Genomic DNA, 16,779 nt, shown 5'->3' on the forward strand with positions numbered 1-16,779 from the left:
GCACCAAATAACTTTGTGCAATGCAAATGCTTGCAAAGTCAGCAGTGTCAATTGATCAGCAGTTGCTGCCTCCGTGCAGTTTCCAGATGCAATGAATGCGCATTCGCAGTACGCATGGATTGCTGGGTTTCAGCTAGTCGAAGTAAATGCACAGTACATCGTAGTAGGAAATTTGTAGTAGGATCCCGACTGCAGTGGCAATAAATTAGAAACATTAGAGATTAGAAAGTTGTAATGCGCTACAACATTATACTGCGTATGGTACTGGAATGATGCAATGCAGTTCTAATCTGTTACAACCCTGGTAGATTTCTATGTTCTGCTTATATCTTATAAATATACAGCTTTCCTAATATCTTGGTATGATATTATATAGTATGTAATACTTGAAAAATATTATATAATTTATATTTATTGATGTGTTATTTTATTGTATAGCGGTAACCGAACCAACTGTGACCTACAGTACTGTTACCTACTGGTTTAGCACGTCGATCTGCAGACCTGTAGATTCTTAGTTCAAATCCTGTACAAAGTGCATTTTTCGTTTTTATAACTTTATAGTTATAACTGGACATCTACATGACAAACAACACACATTAAAGTTTATATATATATAGATAGAATAGTTTTGTTATTTCATGTGCCAAAGGCAACAAAAACATTTGGTTACTGCAAGGGTTCCAAACCAGGGAGGAAACCCCCCTAGGGAAGAATTTTGAGTATACAAGAGGGAACAGAGAGATGTCTGATTTGATAAATTTTTAATTTATGTCCTGCAGTGCCATGTGAGCTTAGGTTTCATCCCTTAACATTTTGGTTTTATATATAACACTATAGTTGCTGATAATGAGCTACTAGCCAGAACCCAGATATATGTGATCATATCTATCCAGATTTCGATTGGATAGTGAGTTAAGCTAGTCATAAACCAATTCACCCTCATGCCGAAGGTCGTGTATTGTTGTGTGTTGTATGTGTGCTGTAAAAAATTAATAATATATTGTGATATGTTTAGATATGTACAATAAAATGGGATTATAATTTGTATCAGTTGTTTTTGGTCATGTGAGTTAAAGGTGCGAGGGAATCAAATTCATGAAAAGGCAAAAGGGGAGAATTGAAAGAAAAAGGTTGGAAACCCCTGGGTTACTGCAAAGATATACAGCCCCCAAGGATAGGCGACAGCTATCATATGGGCGGGGTTTAATGATTGTGCTCTGTTAGGATTGTGCTAGCTTGGGTTTCGATGTTAACACAATTCTCGCAGGGCAGCTGCGTTGCCTTGTTAGATTTTGATTTTGGAAAACAGGACTCGCTATTATCATGTCATTAGCTCATTCAGTCAGTATGCCCCCGCGGTTTGCAATAGCAAACTTTGAATTTCTACAATGTAAGAGTAACATCTAACTAAAAAAATGGATTCAAAGAAAATAAAACATCTCAAATTATCTACTTTTACCAATTTTGAAATTGGTAGGTGTCGTAGTATATGCTTAAAGTTAAATATAATTTACCCAAACTCATCCGAACATTAATCAATTACGATTAATGTTTTGCCACCCCTAATATAAAATGACAAAGTTTTTTTGTCATTATCACATTGTTTTACCTGGCCAATAAGATGGGACAGCAAGCAAAGCTGTGCAGTGTAGTTTTCATACTCAAAATCTAAATATAAAACCGAATTTGGGCTATTTTACTATTGCGACTATTAATATCATGAATGCTTGTGAATGGCAACTGACTGATCATAATGGTGACACTATTGGGCAACTATATTTTTTTGACAACAAAATGACACCAACAGATTAGTAAAATAACCACTATTGTTCATAATATTTGTAAATTTACAAGAAGCTTTATTCAGCATAATTAATTGTTCGGGTTCATCCCAATAGAGCTTGGTCATTGGGCCCCGCCCACATAATGCCGCGCCTATCCTTGTGGGAGCTGTATATCATCGGTTACTGTGGACCTTGACATTTTGTATATCAATCACAATGGAACAACTTGTTTTAGTTGTGAAAGAATCTGGTTCAGATAAACCTGCACAAGATTTAATAAAACCAGTTGTAATCATAAGCATCAACTTATCAAATTGTAAAGGTGTAAACACACTAGGCGATTTTATCGCGAGCGTCATGAGGAGGGCGGAGATATCGCTAGCGTGTGCATAAACACACTTGAGCGATTCACTAGCAAGCGATATAATGGGCACGCCCACAAACTGCCAATAAAATTCCGTATCATTAGTTTCTTCGGAGTTGTTAATAAATTTAGGTCAGTCAATATGGCGCCGTCTAGGCGACAACGCAAACAATTTACGCATTTGTTATTAAACCTATCTCACTTTCGCGGATTGTACACTGCCTACACTACAAGGAGACATAAGAAAAACGATTATTGCATTTTTAACTGTAATATTTTTTACTATATTTAAACATGTTTTATTTTGTAGTGGTTTTTTTTTATATTTAGGCCTAATGTATTAAATATTTACCGTTCTCAAGATGGTCAACCTGCGCAACGATTGACTCCAAATGTTGGTTTTCAACTTGGATTTTTTGTAATTTTTGTTTGTTATGGTGCACATGACTGGGAGTGCTATTATTAAATTTATGAATAATTCAGTGCTCGTTCTGAAGATGTTTCAATATTAACAAAATAGCAAATTGTCGCTGCTGTACGTTGGTTAACATTGATAAGAAATAATTACCTGCCATAAAATTACATTCTGGTAAAATCCAACCAATCGAAATGCATCTCGCTAGCGATAAAGTTGTGCAGAGAAAGTCTAACTTTATCGCTCTGGATGAGCACGCTGGGTGAATTCTAGCGCAGATTAGCGCCACGCAGCACGATGTCGCTCTAAATATCGCCTAGTGTGTTTATACCTTTAGTCTCTCCCATCTACACTGAGGTCTTTGATTGCATGACTACTCTGTGCTTTTATAGTTAATAATCTGTCACAACTTTTGGAAGGGGCTTTCTATATACCTGATATTGTCGTATGATTGTTTAAGTATCGCTCTGTATACCTGCAACACTGCAATAACTTCAAGTTAGAAGTTCATAAAAAGTGTCCAGAGGTAAAACCTGCATTTGAGATTACTCAAGGTCATGAGATAAAATTCTGGCTGGTTGACTTTACATTTTTAGCGAGCTGCCAATATGACTCCAATTAAAATTGCCATGACATGTAAACTACAATCTGGTTTGTATTCTGGTTACGCAAATTCTGTTTGATGCTGCGGGAGTCCTCTAAAATATTTAGTACCAGACATCTGAACAAGTTTTACAAAGACGCAGACACTAGAAACTCATTTATCACATGGCCTTGGTGAGTAGAGACTATATAAATATTCACCAAGTACAGATGCAGTTAATATGTCTGTAGGTGACATGTGAGACTACCGGCTGGGTTGGACTTGGATTTTCTCCTTCTGGCAGCATGGCGGGTGCCGACCTTATAGTAGCATGGGCAGCAGATGATGGTACATCACACTTGTTGGTAAGCTGCTTTCATTAAAACTGACACCAATATCATTAGTAAAAATAATAGTAATGTTTGCTGTCACATTGCTCCACACGTAGCTCTCTCTTTCATATGCTTTATATAATGATATGAAAGAGCACTTGTTTTCACTTATATCCTAAAGCAAAACTGTAAAAAGTACCTGTTGACACTTGCAAATTATGTATGATGCTATAAAAGAGCATATGTTGACACTTGCATTCTAACACAAAACAACAAAAAAGTACCTGTTCTCACTTGTAGGATATGTATGCTGCCAGCAACACTTTACCTACAGAAGATACCTCACAAGATGTCACACTGATATCAGCTTCAGAAGCTAATGGAGTTACTAGAGTTCAGTTTAGGAGAAAGCTTGACACGTGTGACAAAGCTGGTGACAACATCATTACAGTAAGAAGAACTTAATAATGTTTAAACTGCTCTCGAACCCTGACAGTTTTGATTAATTTAGACAGTTGGATAATTTCAAAAGTTTAAACTCACAGAGAGCAAACTGAGACTAGTTTAGCAGCAGATACCATATTTAATTGTTCTGTATTAGTGCTGCTTTCACAATAAAAAAGTTCTATAAATACAGTAAGTTTTTATTTTTAACAAAGAAAGTGTCTGAGCAAAAAGCTTGTATCATTTTTGCTTCATAAAAAGCTTGTCTGTGGAGAAAACATTACAAAACAAGCCAAATTGTTTTATACAGTTGCCACACGTTACATGGCTGATAAGCTACTATAGGCCAAGGCAAAATAAAATGCTCAAACTTTGTTATAGAAAGTTGCGTAAAAAAGTATGGCTTATTTGAAAATGATCCATTGTATGTTTTAAAAAATCACAGTTGAATAAACGTCTATTTAAAACCATATATATCTGTCGCTCAGTTTTTCAAGTTTTGACTGCAAGAAGTAGACAGATGTCTTGAATGGCCCTGGTCTACTGTAACAGTTATAACAATACCAGACTGAGATTCAATACCTTTTTATATAAATGAACATCCATTAAACAACAACTTTGTAAGTTAAACTAATTTAAACATCTGACTCAAATCATGTTTGGCTTGTGTTTTCTTTTATAAAACTTAAAAACGAACTTGTTTGAAGTTTTTAGCAAATTTCATCAGAACGTATCGATTTTTTTTATCATTTGTGATAGTTTCTGCTGTTGGAGGTGATCTGATAGGTAATATGTTTTTTTCGATCAAAACCCATAAAAGTTAATCGCGAAAAAAATGCTCAGATCAGGTGAAAAACAATCACAGACAATAAAAAAGTACTGATACTTTCTGATAAAATTTACTAAAATTTGTGTAAATTCATCTTTAACCTTTAACCTTTTACTTTAAGACTTCTACTACCCGCCTCCTCTATGCCTACCAACTCTGGGATCCAGAAGACAACAAGCTCACCAGTGCCGACTATCACGGAGCAACAAAAAAGGGGTCCAAGAATATCTACCTACTTGACTCTAAAACTGGAAAAAGGGTCGCGCCCCTACCAGATGATGTTCAAACCTTTGATATTACTGTCAAGAATGTGAGTTCCTTACAATTGCTAAGCCAGCACTTTCTTAAAGAAATATGTTGAATAATGTATATGTAATATGAATGTATGAATAATATTAATAATAATAATATATAAAGTAATAAATCTAAAAGTAAAGTATAGTAAATATTTATAAAGTAGATATTTACTTTTTATTCTTATTACTTATACTTTATTATTATCAATACATGCTGCATTTTAATTTTTTTTAAAGTTTTTCAAAAACCATTTTCAAATGTATTACCTATTTTTTAGGTTCGTAATTTTCAATTGCGCCGTTTCAATTTCAATGTGCGGTTACACTCCCAATTCCGGTTCTTTACGTTTGTCCCAGTATCAAGAGGTGCCAGTGTCATTTATTCAATATTTTGATAGATAGCCTCTGCTGCAGCAATGGCCTTTTTATACTGTACAGACACTTCTATGTACTCATTGTTATTAATTATTCAACATATTTATGATTTTCATTATTTTCTCTGTTCGTAATAATTACATCAGTATCAAATCACTTTTCAATGTACAAAAACCGACTTTATCTAGCCATTACTTGCTAATTATTTTACATTTAAATACGTTTACGGTTGTTTCATTTTTGCTCTAAATTTATTTGAACTGCAAAAAACAATTTTCTTATGATATGAAATTTAATAGTTAGAAGGGTAAATGTTGTAAATGGTAAATTAGAATAGAATTTATGTGCAAAGATTTATTGATTACTCGGGCTATGCCGGAATTACTGAAAATTCAATAGTTTAAACAATGTCAGGCTAGTAGACAATCGTTATTGTGGTGCAAGCAAATTTTGAAATTGAAAATATTTCTGAAATACAATCAGGTCTTTTTGGTTGATACTAACAAGAATAGAAACTATGTGATGGCACCCTATAAAATTCAAAAAATTTCAGATAACTTTCGCTGTTAGTCTGATTTGCAAGACTGTATATTTTATGACTTTAAAATGATTTTTAAAGTAATGCAAATCAGGTTTTGTCACGTGTTTATTGTTGGCTTGTATTATTTATAGAAAAATATAAAGCAGAGAATTCATTTAATTTGGTGTTATATCATTTTACCAAGTCAATCAATATGCGGCACTTTTATGAAAAGTTCTGCCATTTCAAAACTTTTTTCCGTCTCCATATAATTTAAAATAGATTTTAAAGAGATTATATCTTGAATTTTTCTGTATTGACAAAAGCCTTTCATAAAAGATGCCTTTTTTACTTGCACATCTGCTTTCTTTTCTAGTGTATAATAAAAACTATTTTAATTTGACGTTATTAAATAAAACTTGAAAATTAAAAACTTAAAAAAATATTGGAACACAGAACTTTGTTTATTTTTAAATTCTAATCAATTTTTTATTGTAGTTCAGGGCAAGACTACGTTTACTGCAGATTTACCTCTTGAAACCGCTCTTTATTGGACAGTATATCAGAATACTGCTGCCTACACATGTTGCTGTAGCTTAATAATCCATACAAAACAAAAACACTGAACTCTATTAGTTTAACAACAACACATTAACAACGTTGTATTTCTGTTAATTATAGATTGAATAGCACAATGCAGGCTTAATTTTAATAGCATTTGGTTCGTGAAAAAATATCTTCATTAAAAATACATCGGAAGTCATTTCAAAGAATTTTGTATTCATAGTTTCAGCGGCTACTCATTGTTTTTATTTTATTTTTAAATTCATCAAATGTCTATCTCATTGCGTTGAGGTTTTACAAGACTATATCTTTACCACAGGCCATAGCTGGTGTTGCCATCGCATTAAGCTGTCAAGGTCACTGACATTTGCTTTCGGGTGATTTATGTTTTGATTCGTGGAGCATATGGCGCATATGGCGCCATTATTTTTGTGGCTTACCAGCTTTTGATAGCTTCTAGTGTTGGCTACTGAGTGCATAATAGTGGATTTTTACTCATTAGTAAAAAGGAAGTCAATCATTTAATTTCCCATGTGACCTTGATTTCTTTTTAAAGCAAGCTCAGAGGTTTTCAGAGTTAATTAATCATTTTGTGTCTTGCGAGAAAACTCGCCAAACAAAAATATGCGAGTAAGTATATTAATATTGTCCTCGTTGAAATTTTTTTTTAAGTTTCCAACTAAAAAGTTTCTAATTATACATTTCCTCAAAGTATATACAGTTGTACTCCCTCGTGTTTTATTTCCGTAAATACCCACGTATGAGACGCACTTCTTTTTTAAGAAACTGACCTAAAAACCCAAGTGCATCTTATCCATGGATACATTCATTATAAAAATTACGCATTTATCGTAATATCGAAAGTTTATTATGAAAATTTTAATCTGACAATATTTATCCTCGTGGTCACCATTGGCAGATCGTAGGCATTTCGACTTTCCTCATGTTGCCGCCCTTGGTGAAGGTATGAAATACTAGCTAGAATACTGTTCACGCTGCCGGTCGCTAGAATACTGGTCACGCTGCCGGTCGCTAGAATACTGGTCACGCTGCCGGTCGCTAGAATACTGGTCATGCTGCCGGGGATAAAGATGAGGTCTGTATTGTGCTGCTTTAATTTTGGTTTAACATTGTTAGTTGTACGGCACCGGAAAGCCTCTAACATAAGCACTGATCGCTGTCACCAATCATGACGAATGTCAAATGATTTCACGGAAATTTACATGAAACACCCCCGCCTCTATAAAAACTAATATAAATTTAGGGCTAAAAATAGGATGCATCTTATACACAGGTACACAGGTTTTTCATTGTTGTTTTAGGTCAAACATTCACTGCATCCTATCACCGGGTATTTACGGCTAATCTAAATATTATAGATAAATACTATTTAACTAAGAAAGCTTGTAGCACTAGACATCAGTGAACTCTTCAACTCTAAATAGTTAAATAAAAACTGCTTTACTATATTGATACCTCCATAGTTGACTCTCATAAGCGCTTGATTGCAAACACAACAGCTGAGCATAGGTATATATTCATCTATCGATATGCTACTCCTGATCAAAATGGAGTTATCTGTCCTCTGACCCTTTTCTCAAATTTTCTGCCTAGCCTTTGCTACTGTCCAACTTTACTAATAACAGTACATGTATACTTGTTAGTCACCAAAGAATAGTGCATTCTTGTCACGCGATTTTATCGACTGTTGGTAAAAAAACTGTTTGTTATAACAAGTCGATTTTAAAAACCGATGCTAGGCAGCACATTGTTTATATAACGATGTTGATGTAGTGTCAAGAAAAAATTTAGGACAACCTTAATATTACAAGTTTGAATAGCTTTCTCTTTAAAACAGTCCCAGATCCTTATAAACGTAGATTTTTAACATTGGACACATTGATATTTTATATTTAAAATAGGATTCCTGCACTGATGATATTTTATCAGTTGTTAAAAACTAGACGAACGAATGAAGCCTAATTTTTCTGTCAATATTTTTAGTTTTATTTTCTATTATTTGTGTAGAATTTTATGTTGTTCAAACATAAATTTTGAACAACAAACCGTTCAATTTTTATGTTTCTGTTTACCAAAATCTTTGCTCAGGTTCAGTAGCAGCTCATGTTATACAAAAGAGGGTTTGTTTCCTTATCTCATATTTGTACTTATTGATGAAAATATTAATAGTTTAGGTTTCTGATTTCTTGTCCCTAAGGGAGTATCTTGTATGAAATTTATGACTTCAAAGGAAAAATTGAAAAGAGCTTGTGGGTTCAGTTTAGAAATATTTCAGTTCATGAATAAAATAGAAGAATATGAACTGTATCTTAGTTTATTTTATTTTATAGAATCTATATAGGTCTTTATGAATTTGATATTGTCAGTGGTTATTGTCTGCCCATGAAGTAAGAATGCTCAACTTGTTTATCCATATTATCAGTTTAATGTTTCTGGTCTGGAGCTGTCTATATTTCATATGTCTATTTGTTTGTATCTATGTTACACTTGTCTAATGCTATCGATGTTAAGTCTTTCTATTTATTTTTGTCTATGTCCCATGATAATATCGACATGTATTGCTATCGCTATTTAAATTGTCTGTATGTAGCCGGCTACATCCCCTCTCTCTACTGATCGTTATCTATATTTTCATTACCCAGTTGCTGTTACCTTTTTCATTCATCCATTCATATATCTATTGCTACCTATATATTTATTCATGTTATATGAGTATATTTATATCATGGTCCTATTTAAATAGCTCTTCCTATCAATAGTCTACTTGTCTAAGAATATGAATTGCACTCAGCACTCCATATGCCTCTAAATCTTTACTTATATTCCAACCATTTTTCTATAGCTATCTATACTCCACTTATTCATCTTCAGCTATCTAGATTTCACCATCCACTGTAATCTAAAACTAGTCTAATGCTTCAGAGTTCTAATATTTAACAGGGTGTTTTATTGGTGCTTTATTGATTACAGAGACTGAGTATGCTTGCTGGAGTTATCTTCTTTTGCTTTAAACATTAATAATAATTATGGTAAACTTTCAATGAAGTAGTCGGTCTAATCACATCTGTTACTTGTAAAAGCAATAATTGCGCTTGTCTAGAACTTGCCTGCAAAAAGCATTTTAAAGAACAACACAGAAGTATTTTTGTAAGGCTAATCACACACAAATACTGAACACTATCGGTCAGTGCTAGCCCACAACTGTCTACTTTGCTTCAACTCTCCAGACTTAATGTATAGCAATAATTCACTTACTCAGACCTAGTGTATAGCATTTATTAATTCAATTTACTATATTACAGTACACAGTAGCTGCTCAGCGCACCACTTACTATTGTGGCTTCACACGTCCTCTGGCATTGGATGATCTGCACCACATCATTGCTGTAAGCTCAACTCCTTCTGTAAATGTTTGTCATGTTGCCAAATGTTTCATCTGTTTTAGTTTTTAAAATTAATTAACACTTTAAAACCAGAGTCCAAGATAATTCTGGGAGTTGTTTTCTCATTAGATCTTTTTCCCGAGACAACTCAGTTAAAGATTTCGCTAGCTTATATTTGGTTTAGCTAAAAGAAAATTTGTCCACTTTGTGTGTGATACACTCTCAGTGTAATTCCAAAGTTTTAAACTAGTAGAACTATTAATTCTTGGAATATTGCCAAAATACTGAGAAAACTTTGAACTAGTCTACAAATTAAAAATGGCTGCTGAGAGGACACTAGCTTTTAAGGGCACATGTATTACGGACATAAGAATTGAAGGTCTTTGTAATGAATGCTCAGATATAACCAAAGTCAGAAAACTTCTCAGCAACAAGAGATTTACAATATAACTATTAGTCTTTCTATTCATAACAGACATACAGACATACAGACATACAGACATACAGACATACAGACATACAGACATACAGACATACAGACATACAGACATACAGACATACAGACATACAGACATACAGACATACAGACATACAGACATACAGACATACAGACATACAGACATACAGACATACAGACATACAGACATACAGACATACAGACATACAAACATACAGACATACAGACATACAGACATACAGACATACAGACATACAGACATACAGACATACACACTCTATCAGACTCAGTGTACATAACAGACATACACACTCCATCAGACTCAGTGTACATTACAGACATACACACTCTATCAGACTCAGTGTACATAACAGACATACATACTCTATCAGACTCAGTGTACATAACAGACATACACCCTCTATCAGACTCAGTGTACATAACAGACATACACACTCTATCAGACTCGGTGTACATAACAAATATACACACTCTATCAGACTCAGTGTACATAACAAATATACACACTCTATCAGACTCAGTGTACATAACAGACATACACACACTATCAGACTCAGTGTACATAACAGACATACACTATCAGACTCAGTGTACATAACAAATATACACACTCCATCAGACTCAGTGTACATAACAAATATACACACTCTATCAGACTCAGTGTACATAACAGACATACACACTCTATCAGACTCAGTGTACATAACAGACATACACACTCTATCAGACTCAGTGTACATAACAGACATACACACTCTATCAGACCCAGTGTACATAACAGACATACACACTCTATCAGACTCAGTGTACATAACAGACATACACACTCTATCAGACTCAGTGTACATAACAGACATACACACTCTATCAGACTCAGTGTACATAACAGACATACACACTCTATCAGACTCAGTGTACATAACAGACATACACACTCTATCAGACCCAGTGTACATAACAGACATACACACTCTATCAGACTCAGTGTACATAACAGACATACACACTCTATCAGACTCAGTGTACATAACAGACATACACACTCTATCAGACCCAGTGTACATAACAGACATACACACTCTATCATACTCAGTGTACATAACAGACATACACACTCTATCAGACTCAGTGTACATAACAGACATACACACTCTATCAGACTCAGTGTACATAACAGACATACACACTCTATCAGACTCAGTGTACATAACAGACATACACACTCTATCAGACTCAGTGTACATAACAGACATACACACTCTATCAGACTCAGTGTACATAACAGACATACACACTCTATCAGACCCAGTGTACATAACAGACATACACACTCTATCAGACTCAGTGTACATAACAGACATACACACTCTATCAGACTCAGTGTACATAACAGACATACACACTCTATCAGACTCAGTGTACATAACAGACATACACACTCTATCAGACCCAGTGTACATAACAGACATACACACTCTATCAGACTCAGTGTACATAACAGACATACACACTCTATCAGACTCAGTGTACATAACAGACATACACACTCTATCAGACTCAGTGTACATAACAGACATACACACTCTATCAGACCCAGTGTACATAACAGACATACACACTCTATCAGACTCCTTCAGTATGATATTATATTATTTACCGCAGAAATATTGAAGTTATTTTAAGTACTTTTACAGTCGATGTAAAGTTGTTAATATTGTCTAAGATCAGGGGACCCACTTGTATTACCAAAACTAGACTTAAAACGGTCAAAGATGCCTTAATAGAAATACAATCAACCTGGGTGATCAGATCTTAAGGATAGGTATAATTTTATCAATTTGTTTCAAAATAAAAATATTTACATATTAATCTAAAAGCACCTCTACAATCCATAACTTTAACTATAAAACATTATTTTCTCATGTTAATATCTGCACATAGACTGATTTCATACAAAATGTTTAGCCTTCTTTCAAACACAGCAGCTGTCTAAAATTATGTTTATTCATAAAATTTAATAAAGTATATTCCTGAATTGAAATTGTGTTGTGTACGCTCTAAGTTCAAGGTTGATTTTATCTACAGATTGAACCCCTAGTAACTAAAGGAAATGAGGGATTAGCACATCACATGGCACTATTTGGTTGCTATGGAGTTAGTGAAGAACAAATTGATAATAATAACATAACTGAAGGAGCTTGCTATGCCGACAAGATGCCTGAGTTTATTAGCTCTTGTTCTCACATGATACAGGGATGGGCAGTCGGAGGAGGGGTAAGTGATCCTGACACATTAAACTATCTGCATACCTTTTCTTCAATTTACTAGACGTTTTTTCTTTGATTGCAGCTTATTTGGAGTTGATTTCTTCTTTGTTTTACAAAAAAGAGTAGCTTTATTTTTGTCATATCTCTACCGGTAACTCGTAAAGTTTTGTAAGTTGCCTGCCCTCTCTGTCACTACTAAATAAAGTGTCACCCTATCATGGGCTAACTGTTATGTGTACATGGTTTTAGAAATTCTACTTTCCTGAGAACACTGGTTACCCCTTTGGAGGAACTAGTGGAGGGGCTCCAAACTATTTCAAGGTGCTCATTCACTATGACAATCCCGATATGCTAAATAGTGAGTCAAATATAACATTTTTTGCATTTCTAATTTAAATAGAGCTGATATTGGTCAATGGTTTTCTCAATTTTTACCCAAAGCTAACAATAATAACATCTCTGTTATATCTCTAAAATCTCATCGAACCTTTTAAAATTAAATTTGAATTAGAGTCTTTTAATATATCTTGTTTGTAATAAAATAAATTTTTTAGATTTTGTGGACTCCTCTGGATTTCGACTAACTTACACCCATACTATACAAGATCAAGAGGCATCCGTGTTTCGGGTTGGTGCGATTAATGGAATTGCCATACCTCCAACAGCCAACAGCTTTAAGACTGTATCCTATTGTGACAGCAAGTGCAGCAGTGAGGTATGTTCATTCAATCTAGCTTCAAGATATGTCACAAATAATTTATTATAATTATAATTTTAATTATTTAATTATTAATTATAATTTATTTGTGCAGCAAAAAAGAGCATTTCACCTAATTGCAAATTTAAATAATCTTCAGCATATCTTATTCTTAAGAACGATCTGTCAAATTTTTTGCATCTTTCTTTTTTACTAAAAAGAAAGATGCTAAATATTTATTTTATGCCAATTAAAGGTTTCAAAATTTTTCATGGTGTACATATTTGTTTTTTACGAGACGAATTTTCAATGCATTTCACCTTTCGTGGTATTGCATACAAGAATTGAATAATAAATTACATACAAGCTCTATCAATTATTTTGACAGTATCATTTCTAGCTGCTTGAACACTCTCGCACCTAATATCTGCTCTCTTATTAAAAAAAGTTTATTTAACGATATATGTCAAACCATTTATCTGATTTGATTGGCTAACTGATGTCCTTTTTATGATTCCTGAATGGCATAATTTGAAAAATAATTCTGTTTGAAGCTAAATTATTGCCAATAAAGTAATCTACATGCTCATATGGAAGCTAGTAGGGCAGTAAAATTGCTCAAACTTTTGATTTTCACTTTGCAGCAGCTCTTCAAACTCTATTCTAATGTAACGCAAGCTGGAAAGACTCCATTACGATGGACTACAACATTTTCGATAAACTGCACAGCTGTAGTCAAAAATAATATAAATGTATTTGCAACTAGTAAAGGCTGGTTCACAATATATCACCATTAGTCAACATTTTCCCTTTCGGTGTTCATTGTCGATTATGTGAACCATGAACAGATGGCATCGGCGAAAGTTTGCAGCTGTCAAACATTCCCAATACTTCGTCGAACATTGACGGCCGCCTTTTAAATGTGAACCATTTCGGCAATGGTAATTCACGGTTGCGGATAGCGCGATTTATTCATATCTATTGATGATAGTTGCTGCGGGACTAGTTTTTTATTCCAGCACGCAAAAACAAAGAGATTTCTTAGCGAAAGTTTAAAAAAATCAAGAACACTACGTCACAAAGAATTTCCTGATGCAAATGCAGATGGGTTTGTGATAGTGTGCGCATCATTATCATCGATGATCACCGAAGTATTGTGGCATCAACGTTGAAATATGGCGGTGTAGCGTGAAGCAGCCTTTATGAATAACAGCAAAGCTCGTAGACATAAGGTTCTCTGCTTGGTATGCGCTATTGGTTTCTTTGTATATGTGTCTTCGTCAGGTAGGCTTCATCCCTTTCTGAGTCCGGCTCTTTGTTGGCAGCTTGGGCGAGTTGAGCCGAATCGATATGTTGACCCAGATGCAGGGTCAGCTGGTTTCTACCACACTACTATGAAAATTTTTGTTTCATAATCAAACAGCCTAGCTGCACTCTTTCTCATCTTGTGTTTTAAAGATTAATAAGGTTCTAGCTGAAGTGCTCGAAATGTTGCAATTACTTACTTGTTTGTAATTACATTTTCCAAACCTGTGTCTATGATGTTTTACCTTAGTGTAAGAACTTTTGTGTCATTATGATCGGCAGAAATTTACTTCTAAATTGACTAGAAGTTTATATCAAAGTTGAATTAGTTTAAGTAATGAAAGTTTAGCTAGTAGTGAAATTAGGTCAGTAGTGAAATTAGGTCAGTAGTGAAATTAGGTCAGTAGTGAAATTAGGCCAGTAGTGAAATTAGGCCAGTAGTGAAATTAGGTCAGTAGTGAAATTAGGCTAGTAGTGAAATTAGGCCAGTAGTGAAATTAGGCCAGTAGGGAAATTAGGCCAGTAGTGAAATTAGGTCAGTAGTGAAATTAGGCTAGTAGTGAAATTAGGCCAGTAGTGAAATTAGGCCAGTAGGGAAATTCTATAAATGCAAAACTTTGTACATATTTGCTTGAAAAAAACCAAGTAACTGATCGAGGTTTGGAGAAATAGAGCTTAAAATGTAGAAATGATGGCCATAGAACATCTACTATTCACATGAAATTAACCATCATTAAAAATAGTCTCTCTTTACATCACTTTCACGATAACGATCATCGTACTCTGTTATTGAGGGTAATATTGTCCGTACTATATGCAAAATTTTAGAGTTTTCAATTAGCTAAGTTGTTGTGCAATTATGTGAAAAACCAAATTTCCAAAATGGCAGGTTGAACCCAGCGTTGCTCAAGCTGGGCCTGCTTTTACATGCTAAATAAGCATTAGAAAACGTGTGAAGCTCTAGCAGTCAGCCCTTGTAATTTTCCCTCAAGCAATAACTTTTTTATTTTGTAGTGGATACCAGAAGAGGGTATCGAGGTCTATGGCTATCTACTTCACACACATCTCTTAGGCAGAGCCATACATCTTGAATGGTACAGAGATGGTAAGAACATGGGTCTGCTTGCATTCGATGACACATACGACTTCAATTTTCAAGAAACAAGAAATTTTGAGAAAAACATAAAAATGCTACCGGTTAGTACAATGTAGTTGATCACGACGTCCACAATCACGACTCACTCACTTTTTCTAAGATGCTTAGTCACATTGACTGTGAAAATGTGATGTTAAAACATTGCAAATTTATACTGATAATAAATTTACACTAAATAAAAATACATACTAAATATAAGTGTATACTAAGTATAAATATATGCTAATTATTATTTTTCAATTAAATTTTAATAAACTTGTTATTTAAACTACTTTTTTAATTTGATTCTCCAACCATTTTTATTTGCAGGGAGATTCACTAAAGATCACCTGTACTTATGACAGCACTGCTAGAGACTTTGTTACCTACGTGAGTACTTCATTTTAGTGTTACCTTGAATATTTTTATTTGTCCACCTTTAAAGAGTACTCTACCCAAGGTTACAATGTTCCTGTTTTACTTTCTTTTTTGCTTTACACTGTGAAACACGATGTTTTGTTGTCGCCTACTTTTGAAATTTTTTTCATCATAAAAAATAAACAAAAACGTCGTTCGAAACTCAAATTTGGCAGGCGGTATGCTGATTACGCCAGAATAACAAAGATACCAATATGCTACACTATGAAATTCCTCCCACAACACCTGAAAGAAGTATGATGCTCGCTCTTTCTCTCAGTTCAGCATTCAACGCGTTCCGTAAATGCTTGATATTGCGTGAGTGAAATCAAAATTAGGGAAAAGTATGCGAAAGGGAAAATCTACTGCACATTTTAGCGTTTAATTTAGTATTTACTATAAACTTTAATTCATTATGTGTCTATAACTATATAACTACATATATAACTTTAACTCATTAGCCATGGTTTCTAAGATTGATAACGATATTAAAGGAAAAGGTAAGAATCAACCAAGTTGATAAGCAGGTCATAACCACTGAATACACTGAAGTAATCATAGGTAACT

At 34.1% G+C, this 16,779-nt stretch overlaps 1 protein-coding gene across 1 annotated transcript in view; it reads left to right on the forward strand.

Annotated features, from left to right (window-relative positions):
- LOC137397323 (DBH-like monooxygenase protein 2 homolog) overlaps positions 1-16,779 on the forward strand; it is a 29,819-nt gene that overhangs the window by 7,341 nt on the left and 5,699 nt on the right. Inside the window, exons 3-11 of the mRNA XM_068083614.1 lie at positions 3,401-3,514; positions 3,782-3,931; positions 4,876-5,064; positions 9,833-9,916; positions 12,477-12,665; positions 12,908-13,016; positions 13,213-13,373; positions 15,675-15,857; positions 16,126-16,185. Coding sequence (XP_067939715.1) covers positions 3,401-3,514; positions 3,782-3,931; positions 4,876-5,064; positions 9,833-9,916; positions 12,477-12,665; positions 12,908-13,016; positions 13,213-13,373; positions 15,675-15,857; positions 16,126-16,185 — 1,239 coding nt within the window. The remainder of the gene's footprint in view (positions 1-3,400; positions 3,515-3,781; positions 3,932-4,875; positions 5,065-9,832; positions 9,917-12,476; positions 12,666-12,907; positions 13,017-13,212; positions 13,374-15,674; positions 15,858-16,125; positions 16,186-16,779) is intronic.

The sequence above is a fragment of the Watersipora subatra genome, chromosome 5 (assembly GCF_963576615.1).
Source record: "Watersipora subatra chromosome 5, tzWatSuba1.1, whole genome shotgun sequence".
In the NCBI taxonomy this organism is placed as follows: Eukaryota; Metazoa; Bryozoa; class Gymnolaemata; order Cheilostomatida; family Watersiporidae; genus Watersipora; species Watersipora subatra.